A 15,534-nucleotide genomic window follows, 5' to 3' on the forward strand; every position below is an offset into this window, starting at 1 on the left:
GAAATAGATATTACAATCACTTTTGTATGAAAGGAAAGGGTTCAAAGAAGCATCTGGTCCAAATTCACTCTGCTGATGAGCCCAGGAGCAGCTCCTCTGATTTGGGTACCACAGTCCTCGCAGTGTGTGAGGCCACGCGGGCGAGTTAGGTGTAGAATATCCAACATGATACTGCGGGTAAACGCATTCATCTTTCCCTTGGTCCTGCTTCCATCAATCAGTTTGGAGCATTTGCAGTTTCCAAGAACATAAGTAAAACCTCCGGTGGTGGTTTTCATTCACCAAATTGCGGTTTGAAACGTTCAGGTTGGCACTAATGAGGCTTGTATTTATTTATGAACTGTCTAGTGCCTACGTATAAAAAGCTTCCTGAGAATGTGCAGCCCAGGTACCCGGAAGACGAAGGCCTTTACATCGGGGCAAGACTGGAGGTGCCGAGAACCAACCGGAACATCATGGAGAACAGGTTGCTGGTGCAGGAGCCCGTAAGCTCTCAGCCCTGCTGCCTCATTGTAGCCCAGGAGGGATTCATGGATGCTCTTTATCCCATGGGCCATCACTGCAGCGTGGTACTCATTTCCTCCTGAGAGCGTCTGCACAGTGGTTCATTCTTCTTTTTTTTTTTTTTTTTTTCAATTTGTCCTCAATATGTTCAGTGGCCCTCAAACATCACACCCTCTCCTCTGCTCAAATCCCATCTTCTGCAAGCTGGAGTCAGGCTCCTCCTGTTAAATCCGATATTGGCAACCTTTTCCCAATTCACAGAAATTTTTAATCGTCCAAAGATAGAATGTTCTCAATTGTTTTTCTCCTTAGTGGCCTTTCTTAATTTTTGACGAATAGAAAATACATTTTTCTTAAACAATCCTTTAATTTTTTTCTTAAACTTTTTTTGAGGAGAGAAGGTTGAAAACTATATCTTAAATTAATTCTGGGGGCATTAGTGAAAACTCAATTTCTAATGGAAACAGAGACTTTAAAATATTTACCGGGCAGGGGGAAGGTGCATGAAATACGTATGTTGACAGAGAATTTCCCTGCAAACGCTGTTTATTTTGTAAACCATTTTCTGTCCCTCTGCTTGATCCCCAGGGGAGGAGATGGTTCGGAGATGATGGAAGAATCCTAGCACTGCCAAACCCCATCAAGCCATTTCCTTCAAGACCACCCATGCTGACACAGGAGCAAGACATTAAGGCAGAACTCGAAACACTGTATAAAAAGGTAAACCTCCCTCCCCATTTTTAATACATAAATTTGCTTGAAAGTGCTTTGCTTTTTGAATAGATTGGAATGATGAATTTGCAACATTCTATTTTGACTTTTTTTTTAATAATTCACTATCTTACACATGCAAAGCAAACAGCAGGCATATTATATAAGAGTGAGTCTCCTGCCCTCACCAAATCCCTTCTTAAACAAGGAATGAGTTTCCCAGGTAGGAATGGCTAGGTCAGCGTCTTTATTCACATAACCAGGTTAGCTACCCTGATTTTTTTTCTTTTCTCTCTGTCATCTCACATACACTGCAGGATTATTTCCCCCTCATTTTCTCTTTATTATATAACTGGAGATTTTCTATCCTTGCGAATCCTTTTTATGGTATGTTCCTCAGCTCTGGTACCACGCTGCCTGATTTGAGTCCTGGCCCTGTCACTCACTGGGCGAACTTGGCTCTCCCCGTCTCTGTGCTGCGATTTCTCCATCTATAAAATGGGAGTAATGATAGCATCTGCCTCCTGGGATTGTTGTGCAGATGGTTAAGATAATACATAAAAGTGCTTCAAACAGAGCTCAGTGAGGGCTGGCTGGTGTTGAATAGACAGTTGTCTGCTTTCAAATTTAATTATATTGCTCTTGCTTTCCTGAAATGTCCAGCAAGGATCACCTCCTTCAGAAACTCGTGTAATTATTTCAACACTGCTAGTGTGAAAGAGAATAAGGGGATATAAGATCATTCTATATAGCTATAGAGAGGCGTGTTGAACAGGGAAGACACAGGCCCAAGTCAGAGAATCTGAGCAGTTGGGTGTCCTACTGGGTTGTGCTTCGGGAAGCTCCCTTGACCACTCTGGAGCTGTTTCCTTAATTGAAAAATCTTCATCATCTCTACCTCATACGATTTTTGTGAGTATTGAGGTGATGTATCTGTTTGCACTTTTTTTTAATGAATTTCTATAAAATATTGCTATTACAGACAAATAGTAATGAGTGACTACTTTGTGCAGAAATGTGACCCTGGGAGTAGGTTTACAAAACAAGCATAAACCGAAGTCCTAGTCCATGCGGGATTTATCATCTACTTGCTTATATGACAAAGATACATGCTATAATTAGTGATCCAGACAATATCGTCTTATGCATGTGTAATAATCCATCACCTTATCTCTTCATCCATCCAACCATTTCAGCAAGAAACACTGATATAATGAAGCAAAAAAATATGGGTTAAAGTTAGAAAATAGAAGAGTAATTACTATGGAGAGTAGGATCTTGAGGGAGCCAATTAAGATTAATCTTATATGTCTCCTTTAGAAGTTCTGAGCTAATTGGGAAATGCACAGGAATCAGAGAGGGATGCAGGTTTCAGCTGCAACTAAGGATAAAGCTGGAGAGCAGAATGCTGCTTGGACACAAGACCAATTGGGCTTCCGGCTCCATCTCCCAAGAGTTCTGTCCCCCCATCCAGAGAAGGGCCCCAATGAGTTCACCACGTGGACTGCCATGGAGAACCCACGGGGCCAGTGAGCAGGCTCTCGGGAGAGAGCTGAGAAGGGACAGCCAGAGGCCACCGGTTACTCTGCACAGCAAAGAATTTGGACCAATGGATTTTGGGCTCCAGTTGACTCTCTAATCAAGCAGTCTTCATTCTCTTTTGGGAAGGAGCCAGTGGGGATGCGAGAGTGGGGAGAGCACAGAGAGTTTCCTCCCAATACTTTTGAGAGGGGAGACCTTCCTATCTTGTGCGCAGAAACAGGAAAGTAGAGGAAAATAATAGTTCCACTACGAGGGGCTGGTCATCCTGCATCACAGAGCAAAAGTTAGAGAAGGGAGAACTCTAACGGGGCTGAAGTCTTCCAAGGTCATTTCATAGAAAGTTAGGCTTCAAACATAGCAAAGCATAGAGACTCTGTCAGCGTGCCTAAGAAAGAAGCAAAGGTTATATTAGAGGTTATAAAGAGGTAGGAATAACCTCTTTGTTTCTCCTCCCTCTTTGTTTCCTACCTCTTTATTATTCCTACCTCTTTGTTTCTCCATAACAGGTTGCCTGTTAATTTCACTGTTGATTTGTATACCTCAGTCTTTTTTTTTAATGTGTTTATGGAACTTTCTAGTAATTCAAACAACAATGCATTTCTTTCAGAGTTAATTTTTTACAGTTCTATTGATTTACTAACTTTCACCTTTTCTTACATTTATTCAGGTCTATCTGATGCCAAAACCCATTTTTTCTCCTCTCTGTTCCATGTAATAGGCTTGCCTTTAAGAAGCAGTGTTAAATGCATATGACCTATATTTTCAGTCTAATGTCCAAACATACCTTATATCTGGGAGTTTTGACATGATGCAGGAGCAGAGAAATAGATAAACAGGCAGTGATTGTTTTATTCATAGATCATTAATCTATCTTCGCTCTCCTTCCTCCACTACCCTGAGAGTAACAAAGGGCAAATACTGTTTTATTCCTCTTCTAACCCTCGCACTTGGCAGGAAGCCTGGCATGTAGGAATGCCTTAGTAAAAGTGTGAATTGAATATCATTTAAATGACTCAGTTGAGCTGAATGAATCTAGAAGAAATTCTTTGTTTTCTACTCCTCTCCTTAACTCGGCTGTCTCTCCTGTAAAACAGTAGCCCTCTTAGAGCCTGGCTTCATCCTGGCAACTAAATGATGGAAAACCAAGTCGGTGTGCTAGATCAGGAATTGGCAATTGATGAATTTACACTTCAGAGCTCTCAGGTCTGATGCTAACCCAGCAGGACTGACCAAACCCATCCTGGATGGGAGTCAAGCCTGGCTCTTCTTTGATTAGACTGCCAATTCAAATGAGGGAGTGTATGTCCTCTTATTAGATAAATTACGAGGTTTATTTAGAAGGGAGTTGGTATTCAGCCCTCCTTCTTTGAACATTTTCCTTAATTACAGAGGGAAAAGAAGTAGTTTTTAAAAGCGAAATATTCTGCTGCTACTAAACTGAGATTCTTTTTTAGAGACCATTAAAGATAGAGAAATGCAAAAAGATTAGATATTGTGCAAAGAACAAAGTTAAACCTCAAATGAGAAAGACTGCAATTTAATACCTCGTAAGAAGTAACTAACCCAAAACTAAAAAATAAAAATTCCAAATGAGACATTGCAGGTAAAACATAAACAATATTATGCAGTTTGCTTAAGCATAATAGCAAAGTAAGTTTAGCGTTGCTGAAAGCTGTTCCACCAGCCTCCTCCCTCCCTCCCTCCCTCCCTCCCTCCCTCCCTCCCTCCCTTCCTTCCTTCCTTCCTCCTGCCTTCCATCCTACCTTTCCTCCTGCCTTTCTTCTTTTCTTTTTAATTCTTTCCGTCCTCAACTGAGTCTACTATATTCTTAGTTGTGCTAAACTCTGGAAATTCAGAGGTAGCAACATTCAAACTTGGCCTTAGAGAGACTTTGTGCCTAGTGGGGGGAGACAGAAATGTCATCAAGTGTTAAAGGCACAGTGATTAGAAGTCAACATGGCATTCCCAGGGACATATGTGTAGCTGCCTCCTCTTTTTTCAAAACTGCACACTAATCTGAGGAATTTAGCATAATTCCAACCTCCTTGTTCATCACAACATGATAAAACTATCACTTTCCCCTTCCACTATTCTCAGCCATTTTTCACAGAAGCATTGGTCCCCTACTGTGTAATGAGCACTGCAGTAGTCAGCACTCTTTGGGTTGCAAGTGACAGAAACCCACTGCAAACTAGCTTAAGCAAAGAGAGAACTTGGTGGCTTACAAAATTGGGAAGGATCTGGAGATAAATCACAAAATGAAGGAGGGGCTTTAGGAACTAGGACTCTAGGACCCGGGACTCTGTGCCAGCAGGTGTCTCTCTCTGCCTCTCTTTCTCCTGGTTCTCCTTGAATGTTGACTGGTCTCCTTCTCTCCTGTTGTAGGCAGGCCAGAATTCTCCATGTGTTAGGACCCTTGATAACCTAAGCTTAGAAACTCCAGAGGAAAGGGATCATATCTTTCCCCAAGGTTCACATTATCAACACCAAGGACAAACTAGTCAGTTTTAAGTGGAACATATGGCCCCCCACCAACCTCATGTCGTAGAGATACACCCAGAAGATGGAGAATGAGAAAGCTTCCCAGAGAAGACCAGAACAACAGCTATAGAATCTACTGCAGGCTCTGGGCTGGATTCAGGTTCTGTTGCTATTATTTTCCCAGGACAAATATAGAAACTTTTATTTTAATTCCACCAATGATTGTTCTTTTTCTGTCCAACCTTAAAAATTCTGTCTCCATCGGCAAGCAACTCTGAACACACTGAGAACATCAGCAGATAATCCATGTACATCACCTCTGATAGTTTGCGTTTTCAGTTTTCCACTGAAGAATCAAATCAATTTCAAAATTAAAATAATATACCTTATAAATATTATTTATTTTTAGGAGAAAGTTTTTGTACTGTTTTCATGATAGTTTTCAGAAAAGAAAACAGATACAACAGAAAGAAAGACAAGAGACTAGGGGTCTTTCTCCCTAATAGGAAGAGAGTTGGGGGTCTTTTGAGCAGTCTAACCCAATGCCCACCAGGAGTCCTGGAAGCTTTTTCACTTGGTTGAGCTGAGCTGAAGGCAGAGACCAGCAGCAATCATTTAAACATGGGCTAATGAAGATTTGGGGGAGGAGACACGAAGTACAGCTGACCTAGGTAACATTAGGACCATACTACCGACATTACTTACTCATACTAAGAAGAGTACAAGATGGAACCTGAGGGCCACACCCTGAGCGACTTCAGAACTCTGCAACCCATGGTAAGAGGAACAGCAAAGCAAGGACCAGCCGGAGCCAGACAATTACAGAGGAACTTTCCGTCAGGTCTGTGGATTGATGTTGAGTGGTACACATCTTTGTGAGGTGGGAATTTTTAAATTCATCCAGGTGGTCAGTGTGACAGTAAGACACAGAGTCACCACATGAAGATTAAAAGCCTCTAACACGAATGCAGGTTATAACTGGATACTTTTGCTTGAATGAAAGAAAAGAGATGGGCCTCCATTGTTGCGGTGTGACGTGTAAGGATATTAATGTCAAAATTAGGACTTTCATAAGGTACAAAATATTGGAATATGACCCCTGTCGGGATGGGCTTTCCTCCCTGTAAATCCAAATGGAAGCTCAATTCAGCATATTTTGGAAGGTACTGAGGTATAGTCAATGCACTCTTATTCAAGCATAGCATATTTGTAAACACATCCCAGTTTTACAAGAACATTTTTTAAAAATGAAAAATCTATAGGTCTTCTCATCAAAAAGACAGACTTAATGTTATTTTATAGAAAAAACTTGTTCTTTTATGAAAACGTGGGGTACACTGTACAGGTGTCCTGTAGGAAATCATAAGTTCTAAATATACATTAATTGTCTACTAATTCAGGGGAAAATAAGTATGAAATTGAATGGCTAAAAGGAAATATACTCATATATCCTTACTCGTGAATACTGGTACAAAGCAGGCAACAAGACAACCCAACAACAAATTTACTGGTAAATGAAGACTCGTGTGTATATGCTTTACTGTAAGTGCAAATACTGGTACTATTTCAATGACTAATAGTAACTGAAAAGCAGATCACATTATATAACATGAGAATACATTTTTGGACATGTATACATATACATACACACAGTGTGGCCTGTTTTCCATACTTAGTCTGATGGGGAGAATGTTAGGATCTTGTGATGCAGGATTCTAACTGGAGCCCCCTCTTCCAGTTTCCATCCCTCCCTCTGCACATCTCAGACTTCATCCTTCCTGCCCCAAGTTATAAAGATCACACCCCATTTTTCCCCTTTCAATCTATTGCTGCTCGCACACAGGCCTCACTACGTTGTAGGCAACAAAAAATCTCTATGGAATTGTTGCAGGAAGGGGGACCCCTTCCAGGGCCCAAGCATGGGCTCTTGTCTAATGGCCAGCAGTTCCCTAACAGAATGGACCAGGTGATATGTGTGAAGTGCTTTATATGATGCCTAGTGACCTACAAAATGCCAGCTGGATCTTTTTCCTCAGCCTCCCATTTGTACGATAAAGAGATAGAGGCACGGAGATGTGTAATGACTTGCCCAAGGTTCCAGAGCAAGTTAGAGGTGGAGCCACAGCTAGAATCCAAGGCTTCTGACCCCAGTTCAGCATCTTTACATAATACCATGAAGACGAATTAAATGAAGAGATTCCTGAACACGTTACCCGCAATTAACATCGGATAGATCCTTCACTTCTGACTAGAATATTTGCAGCTTCCAATTTACCTCATAACTTATAAATAATACATTTGGGCCACATAATCTTTTCTAGATAACATAAATAGCTTCCAAAAACTCCTCTCTGCAAAGGGGAGGATCGAGTGAATTGTGTCAAACCCCACATCCTGACTGTAGTCAATGTCTATGACAAGGAGAGAACATGAAGACACAAAATCAAAAAGGTGTCCTCCCCACCTTGGAGCTCTGCAACCTCCAAAACTAGTCACCTACAAGCAGCAGTGATCAACATAGAATATCTTGATGAGTTTAAGGAAGAAAAACAGAGATTTATCTGATACACTGTACACCAAGTGATCCAGGAAAGTCCCAGTGGAAACTTCCACTCCTGTTTTCTACACACTGAGCTGCCCCAACTATCTCTTCCTCTGTTATTTTGCAGACTGACTTTCTTCTTCCCAGGAAAACTAGGTGCCCGCCTGAAGCTCGGTTCAGTATGTTACTCTCTGGCTGTTGTCTACAAACTAAAAACTTCTCCACGTGGAGAGTATATCTATGATCCAAATAATGATCAGTTTGGATTAGAATCTATGCTTCTCTCATTAAAAGAATTTCAAGGTCACCAGCTGCAAAGCCCAAGATTTCCAGGAAATGGGATAGTCGCATGACAAAGATTAGGGCAATGACTCAGTAGAGATAAACCCTAAAAGACCTAGGAAAACAAGATTGAAATGATTTCTTTTCTCACTCCTTGTCCTTCATTTTACTTTTCAAGTGTTCAGAAAAGGGCAGGCCCCTAAAACCCCAAGGAACAGGGAATGGAGCAAGGTTCTCCTGGCTTGATTAGGGTAGGAAATATTTTGCATCTGACTTTTCCCATTGCACATCAGATCAGTATCTAGGAAGTGCTTTAACTGTGTTTCCCCTACACTCTGCTCTCTTTGGCAGGCAGTAAAATACATCCACAGAAGTCAGCATTTGATTGGATCTGGAGACCCTCCTGGAAATTTCCAACTGGACATTGATATTTTGGGGTTAATCTTCACACATCATCCCTGTTTTAGCAGAGAGCATGTTTTGGCAGCCAAACTGGCCCAGTTATATGACCAGTACCTTGCAAGACGCCAGAGACACAAGGCACAATTTCTTACCGACAAGGTACCCGTGATCTCTTCCATGCCAATTGTTGAGGGGGTTGGTTCTCCTGAGGAGCCCAAACAACAAAAATACCTTCTAGCAGCAAATGCTCGTGTGCTTCCTTCATGTTCCCTCTGTCTAGGATATGATGTGTTGACCTACCTAGAGGCAAAAGAAAGGATACAACCATGTACATTTAACCTGTACAAATTCAGTGGCACACACTTGGTTGAAAGAACGATTCCTGCAAACAGAGCAAGGGATCTCGCCCACTGGCAGTGGGTAGCTGTGTCTTGCTTACGTGATCTCATATGATGAGACCATTCATGGCCTGAGAATCTCTGTGTCCTTAGAGACATTCTCATTGTTATATGTAATTTACCCTAACATGGTACCTAAACAAGTCAGTTGTTTCAACGTAAGGAAATGTCTACCCATTTTGGATTTACTTCTAATGTGACACTGTCCCGTGGGATCTCCATGGGTAGTTTTGACTATAGACAACTTTTGCCCTGACTTTAAAACCTTACTACCCAAATAAGAGATAACGCCACAATATCTCCTCCTATAGGTCTATAATTTTATGCTCTCTTTATATCACAAGAATGTCGTTATATGTCCAGGCCCCAGAGAGACCCCCACCCCACCTTGAAAGAAAACTTGTTTCTGAGACAGTAGAGTAAAAGTAGCATCTGTCATGAGCAGCTGGGTCTGGGCCACAGAACAAGGATGGACACACACAGTTCTTTATTATTCCTTTTTTTTTTTTTTTTAATAGAAGCAATAGCTGTCTGTCAAAATTCACTTCAGTGAAAGCATGGAGACGGCTGGATGCTTGCACATCCCTTCACAGGTTGCTGACATCATTTTGCCCTGGAGAAGTGGGTGGGTCCAAGCCCATCACTTGTAGTAAGGAGTAGAGCTTCTAACTCAGATCTTGTATCCATATCTTTTCTAGCTCCAAGCTCTAAGAAATGCTGTTCAGATGGGCCTTAACCCAGCAAAAACTCCTAAGTCTCTTGAAACAACCCAAAAAACCATCAATGAGTATAAATCTGAAATTCGGTGAGTAAAATCTATAACTACTGCTTTTTTTCCCCTGTACACATTGAGAGTTTATTTTTTCAGAGTTTTTCTGAATGCACTGCATACATTAAGCCAAATGAAATAACGATATATGTCGATCATATTAACACCAAATTTGAAGTCCAAGAAATGAAAGAAGACGGGAGGGCGCACAGGGGGAATAGGGTAACTTGCACACTCTGCTAGTGTAAACAAATATTGCTACAGCCACCACTTCAGAGAGCAGCCTGTCCAGAGACGAGCAAGGAGTTGAAAATGCCAGCAGACTAGGACCCGGCAATTCTGCTTCAGACACATGTACTCCAAGGAGCTGTGTGCACATGTGCACTGGACATGTGTGCAAGCATTTCACAGCATCACTTACAAGAGTAAGAAGCTAGAGATAACCCCACACCAGAATGAACCCATCTGCTTCAATCTTTAAATGAACGTCCCTCCCACAGTGAGAAGGACCAAATTAGATCTGCGTATATCGTGGATAAAATAGTGTTGAATAAAAAAATCAGTTGTAAGAGGACACTTGCTGTGTGATACAGGTCACAAGCCCTAAAGAGCATCTGAAACAATACTCATGTGTTCCAAGTACGCACATGTGTGTTACATACAGACGGAAAAGACACACATGCCAGTTTCTTCCTCCAGGGAGGGAGAGAAGGGGATGGAATGGAGAGGTCTTCAAATGGAACTCTAACATTGCAAAACAAACAAACAAAAATTCTGAGTAAATGTGAAAAAATGTTAGTAAGTGTCATATTATTTATTATATGTGCTCTTCTATATCTTGAAATTTTTCATAATTAAAATTCAAAAATTAAAACCCTGATCATTGCCAAACAATAAGGAAACATACAATGTAGAATGTGAACATTTATTCTAGAGTCCTATTTCTCAGGGAAAATCATGGGTAACAGTTTTTTGCTAGTTCTTCCACATATATATACATGTGTGTATACATATATATACACAGATGTGTTTATGTGTATATATTTTACTTTTTTAAAGAATCACATTGCATTTACCACCTTGCAGCTTGCTTTTTTATGTAAAATGCATCTGAGACCTTTTCCTATCATAGTACATCTAGGTCTGTATCATTGTTTAAGAGCTGACATTATATAGATTTTACATTCCCCATTAATAGGTATTTGTATTATTCCTATTTTTTATTACTTTAAGTTGCACTCTAACACTCCTGTATGTATATATTTGCGTACCTGTATAAGTATTTCCACAGAATAAATTCTTAGAACAGGAATTAATAAATCAAGGGGTTAATCATTTTTAATTTTTATTGGAGTATAGTTGATTTACAATGTCATGTTATTTTCTGCTGTACAGCAAAGTGAATCAGTTACACATATACATATATCCACTCTTTTTCAGATTGTTTTCCCATATAGATCATTACAGAGTATTAAGTAGAGTTCCCTGTGCTATCCAGTAGGTCCTTATTAGTTATCTATTCAAGGAATTTAAATGTATACTTTTCTCTTCACAATCTGCCCTTGAGTTGGAAATTCTCCTACCAAAGTGAAAATTAGTGATGTTTGTATACTATAGTTGTAAAAGTGTGAGGAGTATGTTTAAAAATGAAAATTCTTATTTATGTTAAAAGAAAAGCACATTGCCTCCTCCTCGTGAAAGTAATTTTTGTTTTAGTATACACTGAGTAAGAAAAAGTGACAAAAAGCTACTCTGGATACAATGAAGGTTTGATATGGAATTGCATTTATTAATCAGTATTTGAGAAACAGTAGCAGAATCGTGTGTGAGTCCTACAGACCATGCCAGGTGGACCCATGGATCGCAGACCCATGGAGATGGAAACCACTGAGAGATGGAAACCACTGAGATTCAGCCACCCCTGGAGATGGAAACCACTGAGATTCAGCATTTCTGATGCAGTGAAAGAGTGGATTTTAGTCCTTTACTGACTTTTCACATGGTGGAAAAGCAAATTCTAAGCAGATGGTCTGTTCCTGGATATCTCATCAAGCGGACCTGTTCCCTGAAGCCCCCTGGGAGCTGCTGATGAGCCAGCTGCCTTGGAGCCCACTCCTGGGTATCTGATAGGTCCCAGGTTGGGGCAGCTAACCTCAGCCAGTGACGCATTTTCCATCTTATTTTCCGTAAGTGGCATCATGACCACACTGCTCGTCCTCTGCACTGGAACCAGGCTGTATTAAGAAAGGAAACATGGGTGTTCGTGCAATACAGGGGAACACTTTATTTAACCCTCTCCTGGATCTTCACCCTCACATATGCTCAATCTTGAACAAATAACAAGTCTAGGATCTCAGATCCCCATCCAGCTACCACTTTATCCCTGTATTTCCCTTCACAGCCAAACTTCTGGCAAGTATTTACTAATAAGTATTTTAAATGTAAATTTGGTAAGTACTGCTGTCTCTACTCCCTCCCCTCCCCTTCACTGTCCAGTCTAGCCTCTTTCCTGCGCCCACCTTTGCCCTGAGGCTGATCTTGCCACAGTCCTGGGGAACCTCCGTGTTGCTAAGCAGAAGGGGACCTCTCAGCCCCCCTGGTACTTGGCATTGGGCACTGTCCCCACAGGGTGCCACACACCACCCTCTCTCAGACGCCCTCACCCCTCTTCGGCCACCTGTCCTTCCCACTATCCTTTGCCTAATCTTCCTTCTTTGCCCAGCTTCTAAATGTTCAGAGTTCCTCCCAGGATTTTTTTATTTTTAATCTTTTGTTAATCTGCATTTTCTCCTGAGATGAATCAGTCCTGTGGTTTTAAATATCATCTAGATGCCAATGTGGCTCCCAAAGTTTCACCTCTGGGCTGGACTCCTTTCCACACTCCAGACCCCATCTACATCAGGCTTCAGAAAAGTGTTACCCTTGGGCGTCCCTGGTGGCACAGTGGTTGAGAATCTGCCTGCCTATGCAGGGGACACAGGTTCGAGCCTTGGTCTGGGAAGATCCCACATGCCGCGGAGCAACTGGGCCCGTGAGCCACAACTACTGAGTCTGCGCGTCTGGAGCTTGTGCTCCGCAACAAGAGAGGCCACGATGGTGAGAGGCCCGCGCACCGTGATGAAGAGTGGCCCCCGCTCGCCACAACTAGAGAAAGCCCTCGTACAGAAACTAAGACCCAACACAGCCAAGAATAAATAAATAGATTTAAAAAGAAAAAGAAAAGTGTAACCCAGCTCCCTAATCATAGTTGCCTTTTCCTCTTCCTCCATAGTCTGGCAACAATCTAATTAAATATTCTTTCGTGATTCTTTGCTTCTCTAGCTCATAGGTCAAATTTTACTTGCTAAGCGTTCTTTTTAGCATTTCTGAGAAACTATCTTGTCAGGGACTAAAAAAGGAAGTAGAAAATATATCAGAAAGGCTTAAGGTGTCATATAACTCGTAAAATAATTTTATATTGCAGTGTTTTTTAAAGGAGGCAGGAGAGATAGCTGCTAAAGGCATAAGAGAAGAACAGATCACTAGGTAATGACAGATAATATTTGTGGACCACTTACCAGATGTCAGACATGGTTCTAGTATTAATTAACTCGTTTACTCCTCCCAACAACCCTGTGAAATAAATTCTGTTATCATCTCTACTTTCAGATAAGGCATGGAGAAGTAAAATAGTTTGCCCAAGGCCGGCTAGAACCAAGATTTAAATCTGGGTATCTTGGTTCCCACATCTGTGCCCTTAACCAGAATGCTTTACTGCTCCTCAAGAAGAATGTTTCTTATTCTAGTTCATTGCCTCCTAGCTTTTCTAAGGTCTTCCGAGAGTCCCAAATCTTGGCTACCCAACCACTAACTGGCCATCAGCTTCTACCAGCTTCCTTTTCCATGACACCAACTGAATGATCAGAAACCTAGACCTCTGTGTTTCTCTGCACCATCTCCAGACTAAGTCATCACAAGTACAACCAACTTCCAGACACAGGCCTTCCTTCTGGAGTTCAGGAGGTGATGATTCATGAAACACTGTGCCTATGGTTTCCTAGGGCACTCTGTCAGTCATTTATCTATGTGTCTGTCTCCTGAGCCAAGTTATAAACTCCCTGAGAACAGAGACACCTACTATCTCCTAGGAACCACTTCTGAATCCCCTGGAATGACATCTGATACTTGCTCAAGAAAAAAAAAATCTAATTAATTAACTAACTAATGGCATAATAGAGTACATTTGGCTATTATTTGTAGAGGGGGCTTAAAGTAAGGCATTACATAATTCCCAAACACTTTAAATAATATCAATCACAATGAAAGCATTTTCAAAAGAAGCCTCTTCAAAGCAAGCCAGAAATATCGCTAATCTAGTCAGCACTGAAAACTCACCAAGGGATGTAGTAACATTACTTCATCTCCTAAAGGTAGGACTGGTGACTAGTGTTAACACAGGCAGACTTTAATATACTTGTTAACTGGGGCAGCAACATAATTTCCTGTTTATCATAGTTTAGTCCATGAGAACTACGTTTACTTGGCCCCTTATTTTTATAATTTCAAAAGTGGCTGTTTAAGATTGCACAGTATTAATGAGAATTTTAAATGGTAATTTAGTTTAATTGAAGTCAGATTCTACTAGAGAAAACAAAATCAAATAACCTATAAAAACAGACCAGCATCCTATTGACTTCAAATTTGCATTCATATTTTTGGTTTTCTAGTACTAAAGAAATATCATAGCTGTGACATTAACTATACAATCACTATAGCATTATTAGTTTCTTTTCCTAATTTGCAAACACACCTAAATAACTTTTAAATATATATCCATGTATTATATCTTGTAGGCAAACAAGAAAACTGCGTGATGCTGAACAAGAAAAAGATCGAACATTGCTTAAGACCATCATAAAAGTCTGGAAAGAGATGAAATCCCTTCGAGAGTTCCAGAGGTTTACAAATACACCCTTGAAACTTGTTTTGAGAAAGTAGGCTTTTTTCAAAAATTGTTTTATTGGGTTATATCATGCATAGGGGGAAATGTATTAAACATAGATACAATTTTTAAAATAATTTTAAAAATAATAATTACAAATGAATAACCATGTGCAACTCCCCAAGTTAAGAACTAGAACATTACTAGTATCTGAGCATCCCCCATGTTCCTAACCACAATTACATCTCCTCTGTCCCAGAAGTAACCATTTTCTGGACTTTTATGATCAGCGTTTCCTTGCTTTTAGTTAATAGCTTTGCCATCTATGTGTAATCTCTAACACTTAGTCTAATATTGCCTGAATCTGAATTTTCCATAAGTGAAAGTATATTGTGTGTATGCTTTAGTGAACACACACCTGTTTCTTTTCTTCAATACCACTGGAGATCATCTCCTTTTCGGCACACAGTTGTAGTTAATTCTCTTTGCTCTATAACACTTCATTATATGAATATAACAAAATTTGTCTATTTTACTGTTGATTGACATTTGAGTTGATTCCATTTTTCAGCTGTTATAGACAGCATTTCTTTTTTTTTTTTTACATTTTAAAAGAATGAATTTTATTTCTCAAAATTGTTATAAAAATGTTACTCAGTTTTCAAGTACAATTCATCATTTCTTAAGTGCCCACTCTGTCATGCGTTGTGCTAGACTCTTGGGCTACGCTGATGAAGGAGATAAACATCATCTCTTTCCTCCCAGAGCTTCCAGTTTGGGAGTGAAGGGGACACAGACAATGAAATCAGACGGCACTTTTATAGACGTTTTTGTATGTGTCTTTTTAGGGTACGTGTGCCTAAGTTTTCCAGAAATATACCTGGAAGTGGAATTGTCGAGTCTTAGGGGATGTGCTTCTCCAAATACTTATACGCTGGTTGCAGACACTTTTCCAGAGTGTTTGTGCTGACTTTCAGTTTGA

At 40.5% G+C, this 15,534-nt stretch overlaps 1 protein-coding gene and 1 long non-coding RNA gene across 7 annotated transcripts in view; one reads left to right on the forward strand and one right to left on the reverse strand.

Moving 5' to 3' along the window:
- CC2D2A (coiled-coil and C2 domain containing 2A) overlaps nt 1-15,534 on the forward strand; it is a 303,035-nt gene that overhangs the window by 209,251 nt on the left and 78,250 nt on the right. For all 6 annotated transcript variants that reach the window (XM_079920214.1, XM_079920213.1, XM_079920217.1 and 3 more), the window contains 5 exons: nt 349-485; nt 1,093-1,224; nt 8,414-8,623; nt 9,561-9,667; nt 14,464-14,604. In XM_079920214.1, coding sequence (XP_079776340.1) covers nt 349-485; nt 1,093-1,224; nt 8,414-8,623; nt 9,561-9,667; nt 14,464-14,604 — 727 coding nt within the window. The remainder of the gene's footprint in view (nt 1-348; nt 486-1,092; nt 1,225-8,413; nt 8,624-9,560; nt 9,668-14,463; nt 14,605-15,534) is intronic.
- The window catches only part of LOC307185752, a 180,641-nt gene that overhangs the window by 84,626 nt on the left and 80,481 nt on the right, over nt 1-15,534 (reverse strand). The window contains exon 3 of the long non-coding RNA XR_013828161.1: nt 8,617-8,760. This is a non-coding gene — a long non-coding RNA (uncharacterized lncRNA). The remainder of the gene's footprint in view (nt 1-8,616; nt 8,761-15,534) is intronic.

Source organism: Stenella coeruleoalba (assembly GCF_951394435.1).
Source record: "Stenella coeruleoalba genome assembly, chromosome: 4".
In the NCBI taxonomy this organism is placed as follows: Eukaryota; Metazoa; Chordata; class Mammalia; order Artiodactyla; family Delphinidae; genus Stenella; species Stenella coeruleoalba.